Source organism: Erinaceus europaeus, chromosome 12 (genome assembly GCF_950295315.1).
Source record: "Erinaceus europaeus chromosome 12, mEriEur2.1, whole genome shotgun sequence".
Lineage (NCBI taxonomy): Eukaryota > Metazoa > Chordata > Mammalia > Eulipotyphla > Erinaceidae > Erinaceus > Erinaceus europaeus.
Genome location: NC_080173.1, coordinates 89,623,450 through 89,638,650, shown reverse-complemented (window position 1 = coordinate 89,638,650; position 15,201 = coordinate 89,623,450). Strand labels below are relative to the sequence as shown.

Here is a 15,201-nt window from a genome sequence, read left to right as displayed (position 1 = left end):
CAGGCCACAGCTCTCGTCTTTGACAGAGCTGAAACACACTGAGGTGGTAAGCCCACATCTCCACCCACTTCTGGAAGAGAAAGAGAGAAAACATTCGCAGACCTCAGTTTAAATTACAGATTTCTTCCCATAGTTTTATTCAGTAACCCTTACCCTGGATCACAACTCTCTGGCCTGCACTGTATTTTTCTTCTTCGATGGTCTGCATTGCTCAGGTCTTATTAAAGGATTATGCTTAGATCAGGCTATTGCCCTTTACCAAAGAATGTGAAGAAACTGCAAAAGGACCAGAGTAGAACAAAGGAAATAATTACAGTGGATGGGAAAACTGAATGAGGAAGGACTTTTAAAAAATGTAGGGAAAAAAGGAAGAGAGAAAGCTGTCCATCGTATCTCCGAATATCCAAAAGTTGTTTAGTGATGACTGAGAACTATGTGCATCAAGCAGAATAGACTTGCAGTGGGGGAAAGGAATGAAACCAAAGAGCAATAGGAAAAGATGCTAGCTTAGAGCACCAACACCCTGGCTTTGAGTCTAAGATCATTCAACCACCAGGAGGGAGCAGTCTGGCATGGGAATCCAGCCTCCCTGGACTTCAGTTGCTCCACTGATAAAATGAGGGAGTTAGGTTAAACAAGTTGCTTGTAATCAAAAAAATATATATGGTTCTGCCTCACCTCTCCAGAGCCCTACTCCACTAGAGAAAGACAGAAACAGGCTGGGGGTATGGACCAACCTGCAAACACCCATGTCCAGTGGAGAATCAATTACAGACCCAGACTTTGCACTTTCTGTACCCCAAAAAAGAATTCTGATCCATTCTCCCAGTGGGGGAGAAATGACAGGAGAAGATGGCTAGAGGGCCCTGTCAAGATGTCCAAAGGGAGTCAGGTGATAGCGTAGCACGTTAAACTCAGGTGGCGTAAAGTGCAAGGACCGGCATAAGGATCCCAGTTCGAACCCCGGGCTCCCTACCTGCAGGGGAGTCTCTTCACAAGCATGAAGCAGGTCTGTGGGTGTCTGTCTTTCTCTCCCCCTCTCTGTCTTCCCCTCCTCCCTCGATTTCTCTCTGTCCTATCCAACAACGACATAAATAAAAACAACAAGGGCAACAAAAGGGAATGAATAAATAAATATTAAAAAGCAATAAGGGAGGGGCATTTGGATGTGGCATTAAGTGTATATCTGACTTGGAAAGGAAGAGAATATGTAACATTAAAAAAATGAGCAAGTGTATACAAATATAGACAGATAGTTGTAGAAATAATAGTTAACCCATAGCTGAAAGCTTAGGAGAAATACTGTAGCTTACGATGGAGGACTTGGGAATTCAAAATGCTGGTGGTGGAAACAGTGTAGAGTTGTACTCCTATTATCTTGTAATTTTGTAAATCAATATTAAATCACTAATAAAGAATAAACTCCTGCAGCTGGGATTATATATTATATATATGTGTGTGTGTATGTAATGCAAAAAAAATTTTTAAGTATAAACTGTTCATCTGCCTTTCAGAATATTTAAAGGAAAAAAGTGATCAGTTCCAAATGAGGTTGAACTATCACAACTAAGAGACTGATACTCTGGAGGCTTGCTCATCCTGCCATCTCCCCAGCTGTAAGAGAAATGCTAGAAATGTGAGGTCCTAAATATGCCTCAGGTTAAGATAGTGGTCTGGGACATCTAAAGATAGGTTAAAGTGGAAAAAAAAAATCACAGCATAACAAGGTACTATAAAAAAAGGAATTTCACCTAGGTCTTAATGCTATTTGTCAGAGCTCTCTCCTCAAACACCAACTGGAGACATCTTTTTTTTTTTATTTTATTTATTTTTTAATTTTTTATATTTACTTATTTATTTATTTTCCCTTTTGTTGCCCTTGTTGTTTAACATTGTTGTGGTTATTATTGTTGTTATTGTTGATGTCGTCATGGTTGGATAGGACAGAGAGAAATGGAGAGACGAGGGGAAGACAGAGAGGGGGAGAGAAAGAGAGACACCTGCAGACCTGCTTCACCGCCTGTGAATGGACTCCCCTGCAGGTGGGGAGCCGGAGGCTCAAACCAGGATCCTTATGCTTTGCGCCACGTGTACTTAACCCGCTGTGCCACCGCCCAACTCCCTGGAGACATCTTCTACACCAAAGTTCAAACCACAATTTTGTGGTTCCACAGGATACAGCATATCAAGGGACATGACCAAAATTCTAAAAATAAAAAAAAATGCACACAAATCCGCCAGAATTTAAAGAATAGATTGTACAGAACTTTCAGAGAGGAATGGTGGGGAAGAAAAGTCATGGCATCGCATAGCTGATAGCCATGCCCAGCTCTAACATGTGGCAGGAACTCTCAAGGCATCAGCTGGAGGAACCTGAAGGATGAAACCACCACCCCACCACCCCACCACCCCGTTACAAGGGCTTTACCACACTCTCTGGGCCAACTTTTTTTTTTTTGATAGAAAGGGAAAGACAAGGGGTGGCACACCTGGTTAAGCACACACACACTATAGTGTGCAAGGACCCGGGTTCGAGCCCCTGGTCCCCACCTGCAAGGGAAAGCTTCACAAGTGGTGAAGCAGGGCTGCAGATGTCTCTGTCTCCTCTTTCTGGGGGTGGGGAGAGGGAAAGGGGGCCTGTCTATCCCTTCAATTTCTCTCTGTCTTTAGTGAATTAAGTTTTTTAAAAAAATTGAAAAAAGGGGGGAGGAGACAGAAACAGAGAGAGATACCATTGTGCCGACTCCTGGAGCACAGAATACAGCTTGAGAGCAAGAAATGTCATCCTCTATGTTCTGTTCCAGACACACAGAAAGGCCTGTTCTGGGACTAGTGAGTTGACCTCCTTCAACAGCTTCAATTTTTTAGCTGTTGTTTTTTGTTTATTTGTTTGTTTTGTTTTGTTTTGTTTGCCTCCAGGGTTAAAGCTGAGGCTTGATGCCTACAACACAAATCCACAGCTCCTGGAGGTCAGAGCTGGAGGCCATTTTTTCCATTTTGTTACCATTGTTGTTATCGGCATTCGATAGAACAAAGAGAAACTGAGAGAGATGGGGAAGGCAGAGAGAGGGAGAGAAAGATAGACACCTGAAGACCAGCTTCACCGCCTGTGAAGCAACACCCCCACCCCACACACACACAGGTGGGGAGCCAGGGCCTTGAACCGGGATCCTTAGGCTGGTCCTTGCACTTGGCGCCATGTGCCCTGAATTTGATGTGCTGCCGCCAGGCCGCCCTTTCCAACTCTTAACCATTGCTTAGGACACAACTGATCTGAGTCAACCACACAATTCAATCTCTTGTTAAAGTAGGTTGGAAGCAATCAATTGAACCTTCTCTCTATGCGTGTGTTGATAGTCTAGAATTACAAGTAAACTCTTGGCATTTTAGACCATTTTTCCAAATAGAAGTATTCTGAGTCTGGGGGAGGTGGTGGGGCAAGGAAAGAAGGCCAGATACACATGCCTTCTAGACTTGGGGTGAGCTAGCAAAGGGCATGAACATAGTCTGAAACAAACCATGACATATCGTCCACGCCTAGGGATTTTTGAGTTGTATTTGCAAGGCTGGCCTACTAAATCATGAACAATGTAACTTCAGGATTTGCTACCCTTGGTGTATTGCAAGACTCTAGGGTGGGGTGGGGGTGGGGGGGGAGGGTTCAGGTCCTGGAACTCAGGTAGAGGAGGACCTAGTGGGGATTGAATTGTGATGTGGAAAATTGGGGAATGGTGTGCTTGTACAAACTATTGTGTCTTACTGTCAATTGTAAACCATTTATCCTCCAATAAAGAATTTTTTTAAAAATATAGAGAATAATAAAAAAGTTAAAAAAAGATTTCTACCTTATGATGACTCTCTTCTGTTAGTCTCAGACCACTAGGTAACACACCTTCCCAGCCTCTGCTAGGTAACACACACCTGCGGCCTTACACTTTGTAGCTGAAATAGATGTGACCCACAGCAGGTGACCAGGCCCATCTGTTGAGCAGGTACAGACACACGCACCTGTACTGAGCGGGAGGAAAGTAAACACAGGTGCTGAGCTCTTACCTTCCTGCCTTTGTAATCTTTGCTTCTTCCAATTGCCCTGCTGAGGTCTTACGGATAACCCCTCCTCCATAAGCCTTCTTAAATTCTCCCACACTTTTAACTGCATATATATATAATTTTATTTTTACTCCAAGGAAATAGAAAACATTCAAGCTAAGACCTTCAGTCCAAGACAAGGTGCTCTTGTTCTTTCTTACTTTCTTCTTTCTTTCTTTCTTTCTTTCTTTCTTTCTTTCTTTCTCTTTCCTTATTTCTTTCTAGCTGCAATATTTATAGTAAAACTATCTATTTCAATCAGTTCATTGTAATGCTTCAGAAAATGGAGTGTTTGAGGTGATGTGACAATTCTCGGCCAGGAACCTGGGGAGAAAACAACTCACTGAATCAGTCTGCAAAGTAGTCTTTTTACTGCAACTGTGTTGTCTGTGAAGAAAAAACCAGAACTTGGGGTTCATAATTAATTGCTGGAGAAGAGGTAGAATAAAGCTGTTCCCCTGATTCCTTTAGGAATAAGCAGAGAGGGCCCAGATGGTGATACACCTGGTTAAAGGCACAACATTACAGTGTGCAAAGCCCCAGGTTCAAGCCCCCTGGCCCCCACCTGCAGGGGAAATGCTTCACAAGTGGTGAAAGCAGGTCTGCAGGTGTCTCTCATCTCTTTCCCTCTCTCTAGTTTCCCTACTCCTCTCAATTTCTATCTCTATCCAATAATGAATAAAAAGATTGAAAGAGATAAAAAATAAGTTAGCCTTTAAAATAAATAAATAAATAAAAAGAAATAAGCAGAGAAACCCCCACAAATGAAGAACCATTTTGACCATGGTAGGAGTCACCTCCTAACATTTTCATTTTTCCTGCTAACAAGGTTCATATTTTCCTTCCCACAGCCCTAAGCACTTCTCCTCACCCCCCTCCCCAACTCAAATTCTCCCTCCCCCCTCCATCCTTTGGAAGAAGACAGTGGGAGTACCTGAGGGCTTGACAAACTGCATCTACAACATCCTAATCGCTTCCTGACCTGTCAGTCAGCCAGTAAACGCTGTCTCTGTCTCTGTCTCTCTCTCTCTCTCTCTCTCTCACCCTAATGAAGCAACTCAGGGTGAAGAAGGCACAGGTCTGAATGTGAGAGAAAACTCCTATAGGGTTGACCGCCAATGGGGAAACCAGAGTCCTCAGCCATTTCTAGGGCAAAGAAAGCCCTTACCCCATCCTGAACAAATAGCATTGTGAAAACCACTCTTGAAACATTAAGCTGGGTAATAGCTCTGGTCCATCAGCATAAACTTCAGCCTGGGTAGCTGAAAAGAAGGGGACAGGGTAGTAGATGCTCATGGGAAATGGGGTTCTGTCTGGGCAAAGGAGATACCCAGCAACCCTACAGTTTCCTAAGCATGGTTCTGCCTCTGGTCCCTATGCCCACCTCTTTCTCTCCTCTCCGGGGCCCAGCTGAGTCAGAGTGTGCTCATCCATTAAACTCACCAGAAAGCTGGCAAACGCTAGAAGAAAAACCAAAAAGCTGAGCCTTTATTTCCCTTTAGAGACAACTATTTATTATATTTATTTATTAGTTTTTTATTGCCACCAGGGTTATCGCTGGGGCTCGGTGCTGGCACTACAAGTCTACGACTCCTGGTGGCCATTTATTTATTTCTTTTTTTTTTTTTTTCAACTTTATTCTTACTTGACAGGAAAGATAGAAATTGAGAGGCAAGGGGAGATAAAAGAAGGGGAGAGAAAGACACTTATTTCACAGCTCATGAAGCACCTTCCCTACAGGTGGGGAGCTGGGGGCTCGAACAGAGATCCTTGCACATGGTGATGATATGTGAGCCTGATCCAGTGCACCACTGCCGGGCGCCAACAGTGATGTATTACAGAAAAAAAAAATAGAATGGCAGGATGGAATAACTCTGGATGAATACATCTGCTCTTCCCTGCAGGGGGCTGTAGAGATTTAAAAAAAAATGACAAATGACAACAAGCTAGAGAGACCTTAAGGAATGAGAGTACAGGGGCAGGTGTGAGAGGGCTGGCTGGTCCGGGGACACCAGGCATGGATGATGCCTGCTTTTCTAACACTCCCACAAATATCCTTTCAATGACACTGCTCTCCTCCCCCAGACTCACTCCTGCTGGCACCCAGCTACCACCTTTCTTCAGAGAGAAGCACACATCCTTTTAAAAAAAAGAGCTATCTCTGCTGAACTGTGTACATGCCACGTCCTGCCCTGACCTCTGAGATATATATTCCTCTTCCCCTCTCCCACTTTCCCCTAGAGAAAACTCATTGTGGTGTAACTATCTGTCTCCATATCCCTCTCTCTCCCTTCCCTAGCCCAATTCCCCAGTAAGGCAATCTGCACAATCCAACGCCCCCCACCCACAATGTCAAGTAAATGACTTTCTGAGGTGTGAGTTGAGTGAGAGGAGTCCCCCTAACTTGCACACTCGCCTGTGACATAACTGGCAATCTAGAAGTCAAGATGGGATACTGTTGACCTGAGGTACCCAGAAATGAGAAGTGAGGTTTTCCTGACCTGCCCAAGGTCACTCACGGGACATTCTAGATGGGTTGCTCATCTCCTAACACAAAGACAGACGGGCATCGCCCCCTACCCAACAAACACCAATAGGATGGTTTCCAAAGCACTGATCAGGAGAGACTACAGCTGCTGGAAAGAGGTGCTAGAAACTGAATCAAATCAGGAGGTGAATTTGAGAAAAATCCCCTTTACATAATGGTCTGAGGGCTGAAATTCATCTCTCTTCCCATGGTTGCTACTCTTCTCCGACTCTAGAGAGAAACTGCCCCAGTGGCATCACCTTAGCTTGGGGTCAGGTGGAAGAAATGTCAGTGGCGGGGTGGTAAGAAAATAGTAGGAGGGGAGAGTCGGGCGGTAGCGCAGCGGGTTAAGCGCATGTGGCGTAAAGCGCAAGGACTGGCATAGGGATCCCGGTTCGAGCCCCCGGCTCCTCACTTGCAGGTGAGTCGCTTCACAAGTGGTGAAGCAGGTCTGCAGGTGTCTGTCTTTCTCTCCCCCTCTGTCTTCTCCTCCTCTCTCAATTTCTCTCTATCCTATCCAACAACATCAATCAAAACAATGGTAACTACAACAATAAAAAAAAAACATGGGCAACAAAAGGAAATAAATATAAATAAAGAAAAAAAAAAGAGAATAGGAGGGACAATGACACGTGTAGGATTACAATTCAACAGAGACCATTACTAATATCCAAAGACCGTTGGTATAATCCAAGGTGCAAATGAATAAACTCAATTGGGGATGGCAAGCACAGGGCAGGAGGCAGCTCTAAGATTGCTAACAAGTATGGCTCAGGGAAGAAAGAGACCCAGTGAGAGGTTGGTGGGAGTCAAATAAGAAAGCCTCCCAGCAGAAGGTGGGAGGTCAAAAGGAAGACCACAGGAGAAGACAAGAGACCTTCAGGCAGAGGTATAAGGATGACAAGGGCCAGGTACATGCCCCTCAGGAGCAAGCTAAATACAGGTCACTTAGTTTTCTGCTTCCCAAGGTGAGTCAAGAGAGAGATTTCATCACCAGACAAGACCCAAACGAGGCAATATCTTTATTGTGCTCTCCATCCCTTCTGCCCCTCAGAGTCAAAGCATTTGTCAAGACTCTCCAACGGGTCCCAGGACCAGTCTAGGCATAGTCTCACTCACTAATTGAGAGATAAGGCTCTAGGGTAGGGTAGGGTAGGGTGTGTGTCTGTGTGTGTGTGTGTGTGTGTGACAGAAGGCAATGGCACCTTAGAGAGATGAGAGGACTATAAACTATTTTTTTCTGGAAGTGCCCCAATTCCAACACTTAAGATATATATATTGATTTAATAAAGCCTGCCAGGGAATATTGTCTTTTCTCAACACCCACAGTCTGGGGAGCTGGGGGTGGGGAGACAAATCCAGCTTTATCTATCTGTCTTTCTCTCCCTTCATTAATGTGCAGGTTTAAGATTAAGTGTCCACAGCACTCAGGGAAGAAGGGTTACAGGTCAGAAGGTTAATAAGCAGAGAGCAAGTTAAGCTAAGGAGGAGGGTGCAGAGAAGGGGAAGGGCTTCTGGGCAAGCTTAGAAGCAGGACAGTTCTATGGGGTGGTCCTGGTGACTAAGGCAGTGTCCACAACAAGTGCCAGAAACTGGTGCATTTCTTGGGGTAGGGTTTGTTCCCTGAGAAACTGATGAATCCTGTCCAGGCATTCAGCAGCTAACTAAGTAGACTGGAGGCAGAGCTAACTTTGCACCCAGCCCCTGGCTTCATCATTGCTTATGCTTCTAAAAAGAAGCTAACTTTCCATTCTCTGGGCCTGGGCTTCACAGAGGAGGGTGCATTGGAAGCTGGGATGGTAGGGTGAACCCATAGGCAAAGATTCCTTGGAGCTCTTGGCATAAGTTTTAGGTGAAGGCAGCCACTACTGTCTCCCTAACATAAGCATGAAAGATGCCCACCCGTTAACAGCAGGAAGTGTTCATTCAGAGAGTTCTCCCTACAGGATTTAAAAAGAACAAGCATTCCCCTCACAGCAGGACAGATAAGCATCCCACTTGGCAGTGGGCATTAAAGAAACACCATCAACCCATAGTCAATATGGGGGAAATCCTTATCCCCTCTCCACCAGGAAATACCCTATCCACACCCCACCATCCTTCCCTAACATATGCAGACAACCAACACAGACTAAATCACCTGGGACTCTTTTCTGTAAGATTCCAGCATTGGACCATTTCCTGTAAGGAAGCAGACGCACTGGTTTGACTCAATTAAGAACCTTCACCAAGGTACTCACAGGTCCTGAGAACTGAACCCTGGACCCACATCCAAGGTGACTACATCCGTAAAGATTGCTTCTGCTCTAACTTTCTGGATTTTCCCAGTCTTTACTGTGCTCTGTAAATCGCCCTACCGCCAAGAATGGTATTTTGCAAGTCCCCTGCGGCAGCCCCCTTCACCTCCTCCCAACACACACAAACACACACACCGTTCTCGGAAAAATGAAAAAAGACATTTTTTTTTTTAATGGAGAAGGGGGACAGGAAGGCTGCTTTTACTGCAGGTGAGAGTTAAGAGGTGGCCGTGCCACGAGCATTAAATGACAAGCGAAGCATATAAAGTGTGGTGAGGCCAGGGGAGCCAGGGGCGGGCAACAGGCAGCAAGCAAGCGGAGGGCGGGGGCGGGGGCGGGGGCGGGGGTGGGGCGGCACCTCTCACCTGTGGATGTTCATCTCCCGAGGGGGGCGGTGGGCCTTGTCGTAGGAGACCTTGGCGAAGACGCCGGCCACGATGACGAAGGCGATCACCCCGCAGGTGATGTAGACGGTGAAGTTGGTCTTGTCCTTCTCTGGGTCGTACTTGTTCTCCGGCCCCGGCGACACCACCTTGGTGCTGGGCGTCTGGACCCACACCGGGCTCTGGTAGTTGGTGCACTGGCGCTGGTCCAGCTTCTCGTGGCGCTTCTTGCAGCAGAAGCGGTAGTAGCAGGTGCCGCAGCAGTACAGGTAGCCGCTCTCGCTGTTGTTGCATTCAAACTCCTTGTCGTACTGGCCGCTCACGTCGTAGTAGCCCCAGCACGTCTCGTAGGTGACGGTCGAGCTGGCCGCCGCCGCCACCGCCACCGCGGCCGCGGGCTGCCCCCGCCGGCTCCCCGCCTCCGGGGCTCCGGGCGCCCGGGCGGTGCCGTTCAGCTCGCGGCCGCCCCGGGCCAGGGCGCCCCCGGACCGTCGGCCCCCGACGGCAGAGGCGCCGGCGCTCAGGGTCCGGTTGGCGGCGCGGCCGCGAGCGCCCAGGGCGCCGGGCAGCAGGTCCAGGGACTCGAGCGAGAGCAGCAGCAGCAGCGGCGGCAGCAGGAGGCACCGCAGCGCCATGGCGAGGCCGGGCGGGCGGGAAGCTTCCGGGGCAGGCCGCTCCCCGCCGGCCGGGTTCCGAGGGCGGGCGGGCGGGCGGGCGGCTCGGGGCGGTCAGCAGAGCCGCGGAGACGTCGCCATCGAGGCGGCGGCGGCTGTGGCGGCGGCGGGGAGCGGTGCGCACGGACCGGCCGGCGCGGGCGGCTGGGGCGCTCAGGCTGCGCGCCGGCTCCGCGCTCCCCCTGCGGGCTCTGCGCGCCTCCCGGGCTGCCCCATCCCCCGCCGGCGGCGGCCGCGGCCCCGAGTGCGGCTGGGCTCGGCTCAGGCGGGACCTGGCGCGCGGCTCCCGGCGGCGGCGTGGTCCCGTCCGGGCGGGTCCTGCGGGACAAGACGGGGAGCCGGTCACCCGGCGGGTGCGCGCAGCCCTCGAGGAGCCCGGCGCGGAACGGGGAGGGGCCCGGCGGAGGCGCACGGAGCGTCCCTCCGGGGAGCCGCTCCAACGCCCGGCCCCGCAGCGCGCTCCCGCCCGCCGCAGAGTGGCTCCCCGGGACGGAGCCCGCGACCCCTGGGTGGGGAGGGGGTTGGTCCGGCGAGCCCGGGGGACGCGCGGCGACTGGACCTCCCTTCCCTCACTCCCTCACTCCCTCACTCCCTCATCCACTCCCTCATCCACTCCCTCATCCACTCCCTCACTCCCTCACTCCCTCACTCACCATGCCCGGCTGCGGCTGCAGAGGCGGCGGCGCCGAGGCGGGAGCGCAGCGGCCAGAGCTCGCCGCCTGCACTAGTGCGGGAGCGTGTGCGAGAGGCGGGAGGGGAGCACACGCACTCACACCCGCACACGCGGAGGGGAAGGGAGGGGAGGGGAGGGGCCGGGGCGGGGGGGAGGGCAGCCGTTCACCGCCGCCCACGTTTACACGCCTGGGCGCCCAGGGGGAGGGAGCGAAGGAGCGAGAGAGGGAGGGAAGGAGGGAGGGTGCCTCTCTGCTTCTCTTCCCCCACCACCACCACCACCCCACCCCACTCTACCCTATCCTACCCTACCCCTACCCCGCGCAGCACTTGAAGCTCCGCGTCACCAAAGCCCCAGGACAGCAGTTCATAGACTCGGTCAACCTGGCGGGCGCAGGCAGAACCCCCAAACTGGGCGGCAACATTCCCTTGAACACCCTGCCCCGAGCAGGGCCAAATCTGCCCAGCCTCCGCCACGATAGACCCTCGCCAGGGCCCCCCACACCCACACCCACACCCACCCTCACTACCTGACCCCGGGGCCAGGGTGCGCTGCTGCGCCGGGGAATTGGGATTCTGCAAAAGCCTTTGCCTCTCCCTAGTGGCGATGCTTACAACAGAAGGAGGAGGTCCAACCCATTGCTACAGGTTCCTCAACTGAGACATGGAGTCCAGTGGCTGTGAGAGGTCACTGGCTACTGCGCGGGGGGTGGGGGGGGTACTCTGACCAGGAGGCACGCAGTCCTCCGCTCTGCCCCCTGCACACACACTGGAACCGGACAGCCCCAGCACGACGTGGCTTCTTTTGGCTTCTCTTTCCAAGACTTTCTCCAGGCGTTTAAACAGAGTTAGAAAAATGGTCTGAGGGTGAGGGTGTCTGATTGCATAATGGTTATGCAAAGAGACTCTCATGCCTGAGGATTCCAAGTCCCAGGTTCAGTCCCCCACATCACCATGAGCCAGAGCTGAGCAGGACTCTGGTAAATAATAATAATTAATTAATTAATTAATAATATTTTAAAAGAAGAAGAAAGGTGGAGGGAAAGGGAAAAGGGGAGGAGAGAGAATGGAAGGGGAAGGGAAACTGAGTCCCTGAGACTGTGAAATTAGACATCTCTTTGATGAAACTGATGAGGGTGGACTGGTGGATGGGAAGAGGTGGCAGAGACCAGCCATCTGGTGGGGTTACTGCTCAAGAAAGGAGTTTTGGGTCTAGCTTTTGTCCTTCCTTCCTTCGGCCTGCCTCACATTCAATTTTTAAATTGAGGGGACATTGGTTGGTATATCCTTACATTCCCAGACTACGTTTATGCACCTCTTCAAAAGTAAGTTGTCACATCAGAGTCCTAAAAATCTCCCCCCCCCCCATCATCACCACCACCACCATCCACTGGACCCCTTGCCTTCTTTGTATCTGTGTCTAACTCTAAAAACCTAGAGCTCAGCCTCAGGAGGGAATCGGTGGCCCTGTCTTCTGGAGGAGGCTGGGGAAAATCAAGACAAAAAGCATTGACAGTGGTCAAATTTTTGTCAGCATGTTACACATTCAGAATCCTATAAACACATTCAGAATCCTATAAAGAATTGCCAGTAAGCCTGGGGAGATGTCTCACTCAGCAGTAGAGCACAGGACTTGTGTGTGTGAGGTCTTGGGTTCCATCCCCAGCTCCACATAGGCCAGAGATGAGCAGAGCTTCTCTCTTACTCAGAAGGCTTGGATTGAAGACAGCTACGGGCTGTCAAAGTGTGCTGGGGTAAGAGAGTGTCCCTGGGGCTATCCTTGCAGTCCTACTTCTGTGTGACCCAAACACAAGGATTCCCTTTGTCACAAAGGTAAAGAAAGTGCCTTTTCTTGGAACTCTAAAATTGCTAGATGGGAGCTGAAACCTAAGATTCCAAGACACAAGAGGGAGACCTTGATCCTAGGTAGAGAAGAGCAAAAGAATCTTCCCAGAACTGCTCATTAGTTATCTAGGCTCTATCTCTCCACTCCTTCCCTCACTTCTGCACTATTTGCATAGCCACAGCTTCTACTCAGCTGTCTCCTTCATAATTATCCTGGACAACAAACATTTGTTTAATGCCTAATCTAGACCAGGCACTCTGGTTATCTGCTGAGATTTAAAAATAAATAAATAAAAAAGATTAAAAGAGGGGTCAGGTGATAGCACAGCTGGTTAAGCACATGTTACATGAGCGCAGGGACCAGCATAAGGATCCCGGTTTGAGCCCCCAGCTCCCCACCTGCAGGGGAGTCGCTTCACAGGTGGTGAGGCAGGTCTGCAGGTGTCTATCTTTCTCTCCCCCCTCTCTGTCTCTGCCTCCTCTCTCCATTTCTCTCTGTCCTATCCAACAACAACAATAATAACAACAATAAAAACAACAAGGGCAACAAAAGGGAAAATAAATAAAATATTAAGAAAAAAAGATTAAAAGGAAAGTTATTTTCCTCAAGGAGGGGGAGCTTGTAGACCCTGAGAAGACAGACAAAAATTATTATACTCTTCATGGATGTGTCCACTGCTAAAGGTGGACATAGGGTAATCTTAGAACACAAATGGCAAATACTCAGCCTGACCCAATACGGAAAACTCAAATGTCAAAAGAAGTTATCTCTCTTCCAGTGGATAAAATACTACACTGTCCAGGCATGGGGTCGCTAGTCTGATCCCCAGACTGATACTCTGGTTATTTTTCCTTCTCTTTCTGATCTTATAAGTTAACAATTGTTCTTTTAGCAAGCTATCTCTTGCTTAAAAAACAAAACCTTAAAGAATTGTTAAAAGCTAATATAGAAACAAGACAGAGAGGGTTCCAGGTGGTGATGCACCCAATAAAGTGCACATCTTAGAGTGTGCAAGAGCCCTGATTCAAGCCCCCACTTCCCAGCTGTAAAAAGGAACTCCTTTCTCTCTTTCTCTATCTCCCATCTCTCTTGACATCTATCTCTATCCAATAAATAAATAAAGTGTTAAAAAGAAAGAAAGAACAGAAGTAAGAGAGAAGGGACATTCTCAGCAGAGGAAATATCATTAACAAAATCAAGAAGACATGAAGAAGTGAGGGTTTGTGAACAAGGATACAAGCCATTTAGTATAAACTCAGAGGGTGTCTTCCAAATAAAGCTGGCAGAAGGGCATTGTATCCCCTGCCAAAGAAAATTTCAGACTTGTTTTTACAAATGATGAAGAACTATTGGTGGTGGTGGTGGTGGTGGTGGTGGTGGTGGTGGTGGTGGTGTGTGTGTGTGTGTGTGTGTGTGTGTGTGTGTGTGTGTGTGTTCAATCAAGAGAAAGGCACTATCAAATTACACATTTGCTGGACCTCTAAATCAATTGAACTCTGTGTGGGAGAAGAGCAATACGAAAGCTATTTTAGGCTGGGTGGCAGTGTGCCCAGTGAAGCACCAGATTACCATGAACAAGGACCCAGGCTCAAGCCCCAATCCCTACCTGCATGGGGAAGCTTCACAGTGGTGAAACAGTGCAGTGGGTCTCTCTCACCCTATCTCTCTATCTATCTTCTCCTCCTCAACTTTGTTTCTATCCAAAGTAAATATATAACAAAAGAAAAAAAAAGCTTTTGTGATAGTCTAGGATTGTGGGGAGGGGTCCACTGTCTGGGAAGTCCAGGCCATTATTTTCATAAGAGTCTGAGAGGGTTGACCCCAGGCCCTCTCCTTCTCAGAGAGGCGGTAAGCAGGTCCTCGCCTAACCTCATGACCTTATCATGGATGGGCTTTTCCAGACTGGGAACCTTCCTGCACATGCTTCCTCATTACCTTTGAACAAAGGCCATGAAATACTGTGTATGGCCAACTGAAACCCACCGCAAATATCCTGGCTTTGCTCCACTGTCCCCTTCCCCCTTGCCCTGAGGTGCTCTTAATTCACCCTTAGAGAAAAAAGCCTAGCTATGTATTATGAGCTCATGACCAGACCTTATACAGTAACTTTCCAGTTGTGATCAAATACTTGATAGGTCAAGATTTAACTCTGTATTATGTATAGATTAATGATTACCTTAACTTTTTTTTTTAACCCTTGAGTATATCTACTTGCTTGTATCCCCCCAGTTAAAGACTTCTCTTTCTGAAGCTTCTCCCAGAGGAGGAAGTTGTGATGTATTCCTCTCCCTGCACTCTCCTTCTTCACCAGCGTCTCCCAGGACCCCTAGGGGCGGCCCTGGTCTCTGCTCCCAGTGGCCAGGGAGGCAGAGAGCCAAGGATGACAAGCATGGCCAAAAGAGCAGGCTCAGTACAGCAGTAGCAGCAGTCATGTTGAAGAGCCTTTATAAGCCCAAGTGAAACTGCACAGCACAAATCTTCAACTAAGGAGAACAGACAAGAAAGACAAACACATCTGGGAATCATAAGAGCATGATCTTTGTGTTCATATCATGGGTGACTGCTGTGCCATTTCTTCCCTCTCCTTTCCCCTGAGCTTTTATCTCCCCTTCGTCGTACCAGGCTTGCTGAGTCTGCATCTGTGAGGTTCTTAGCAATGGGTAAAAGTCTTCCTCATTGGTATTTTAATAAGATGTGATTGAGAGGGGCAGGC

At 48.9% G+C, this 15,201-nt stretch overlaps 1 protein-coding gene across 3 annotated transcripts in view; it reads right to left on the bottom strand.

The window, feature by feature from the left end:
• Positions 1–10,710, bottom strand: part of SHISA6 (shisa family member 6) — a 405,883-nt gene extending 395,173 nt beyond the window's left edge. For 2 of the 3 annotated variants that reach the window (XM_060204437.1, XM_060204438.1), the window contains exons 1-2: positions 10,624–10,710; positions 9,279–10,288 (exon numbers count right to left, since the gene is read on the bottom strand). In XM_060204437.1, the coding sequence (XP_060060420.1) occupies positions 9,279–9,931 (653 nt within the window). In that variant the 5' untranslated portion in view covers positions 9,932–10,288; positions 10,624–10,710. Of the gene's footprint in view, positions 1–9,278; positions 10,519–10,623 lie in introns of those variants that run through there. The other variant, XM_007523649.3, reaches the window with a different exon arrangement.
• Between the last annotated feature and the right edge of the window lie 4,491 nt (positions 10,711–15,201).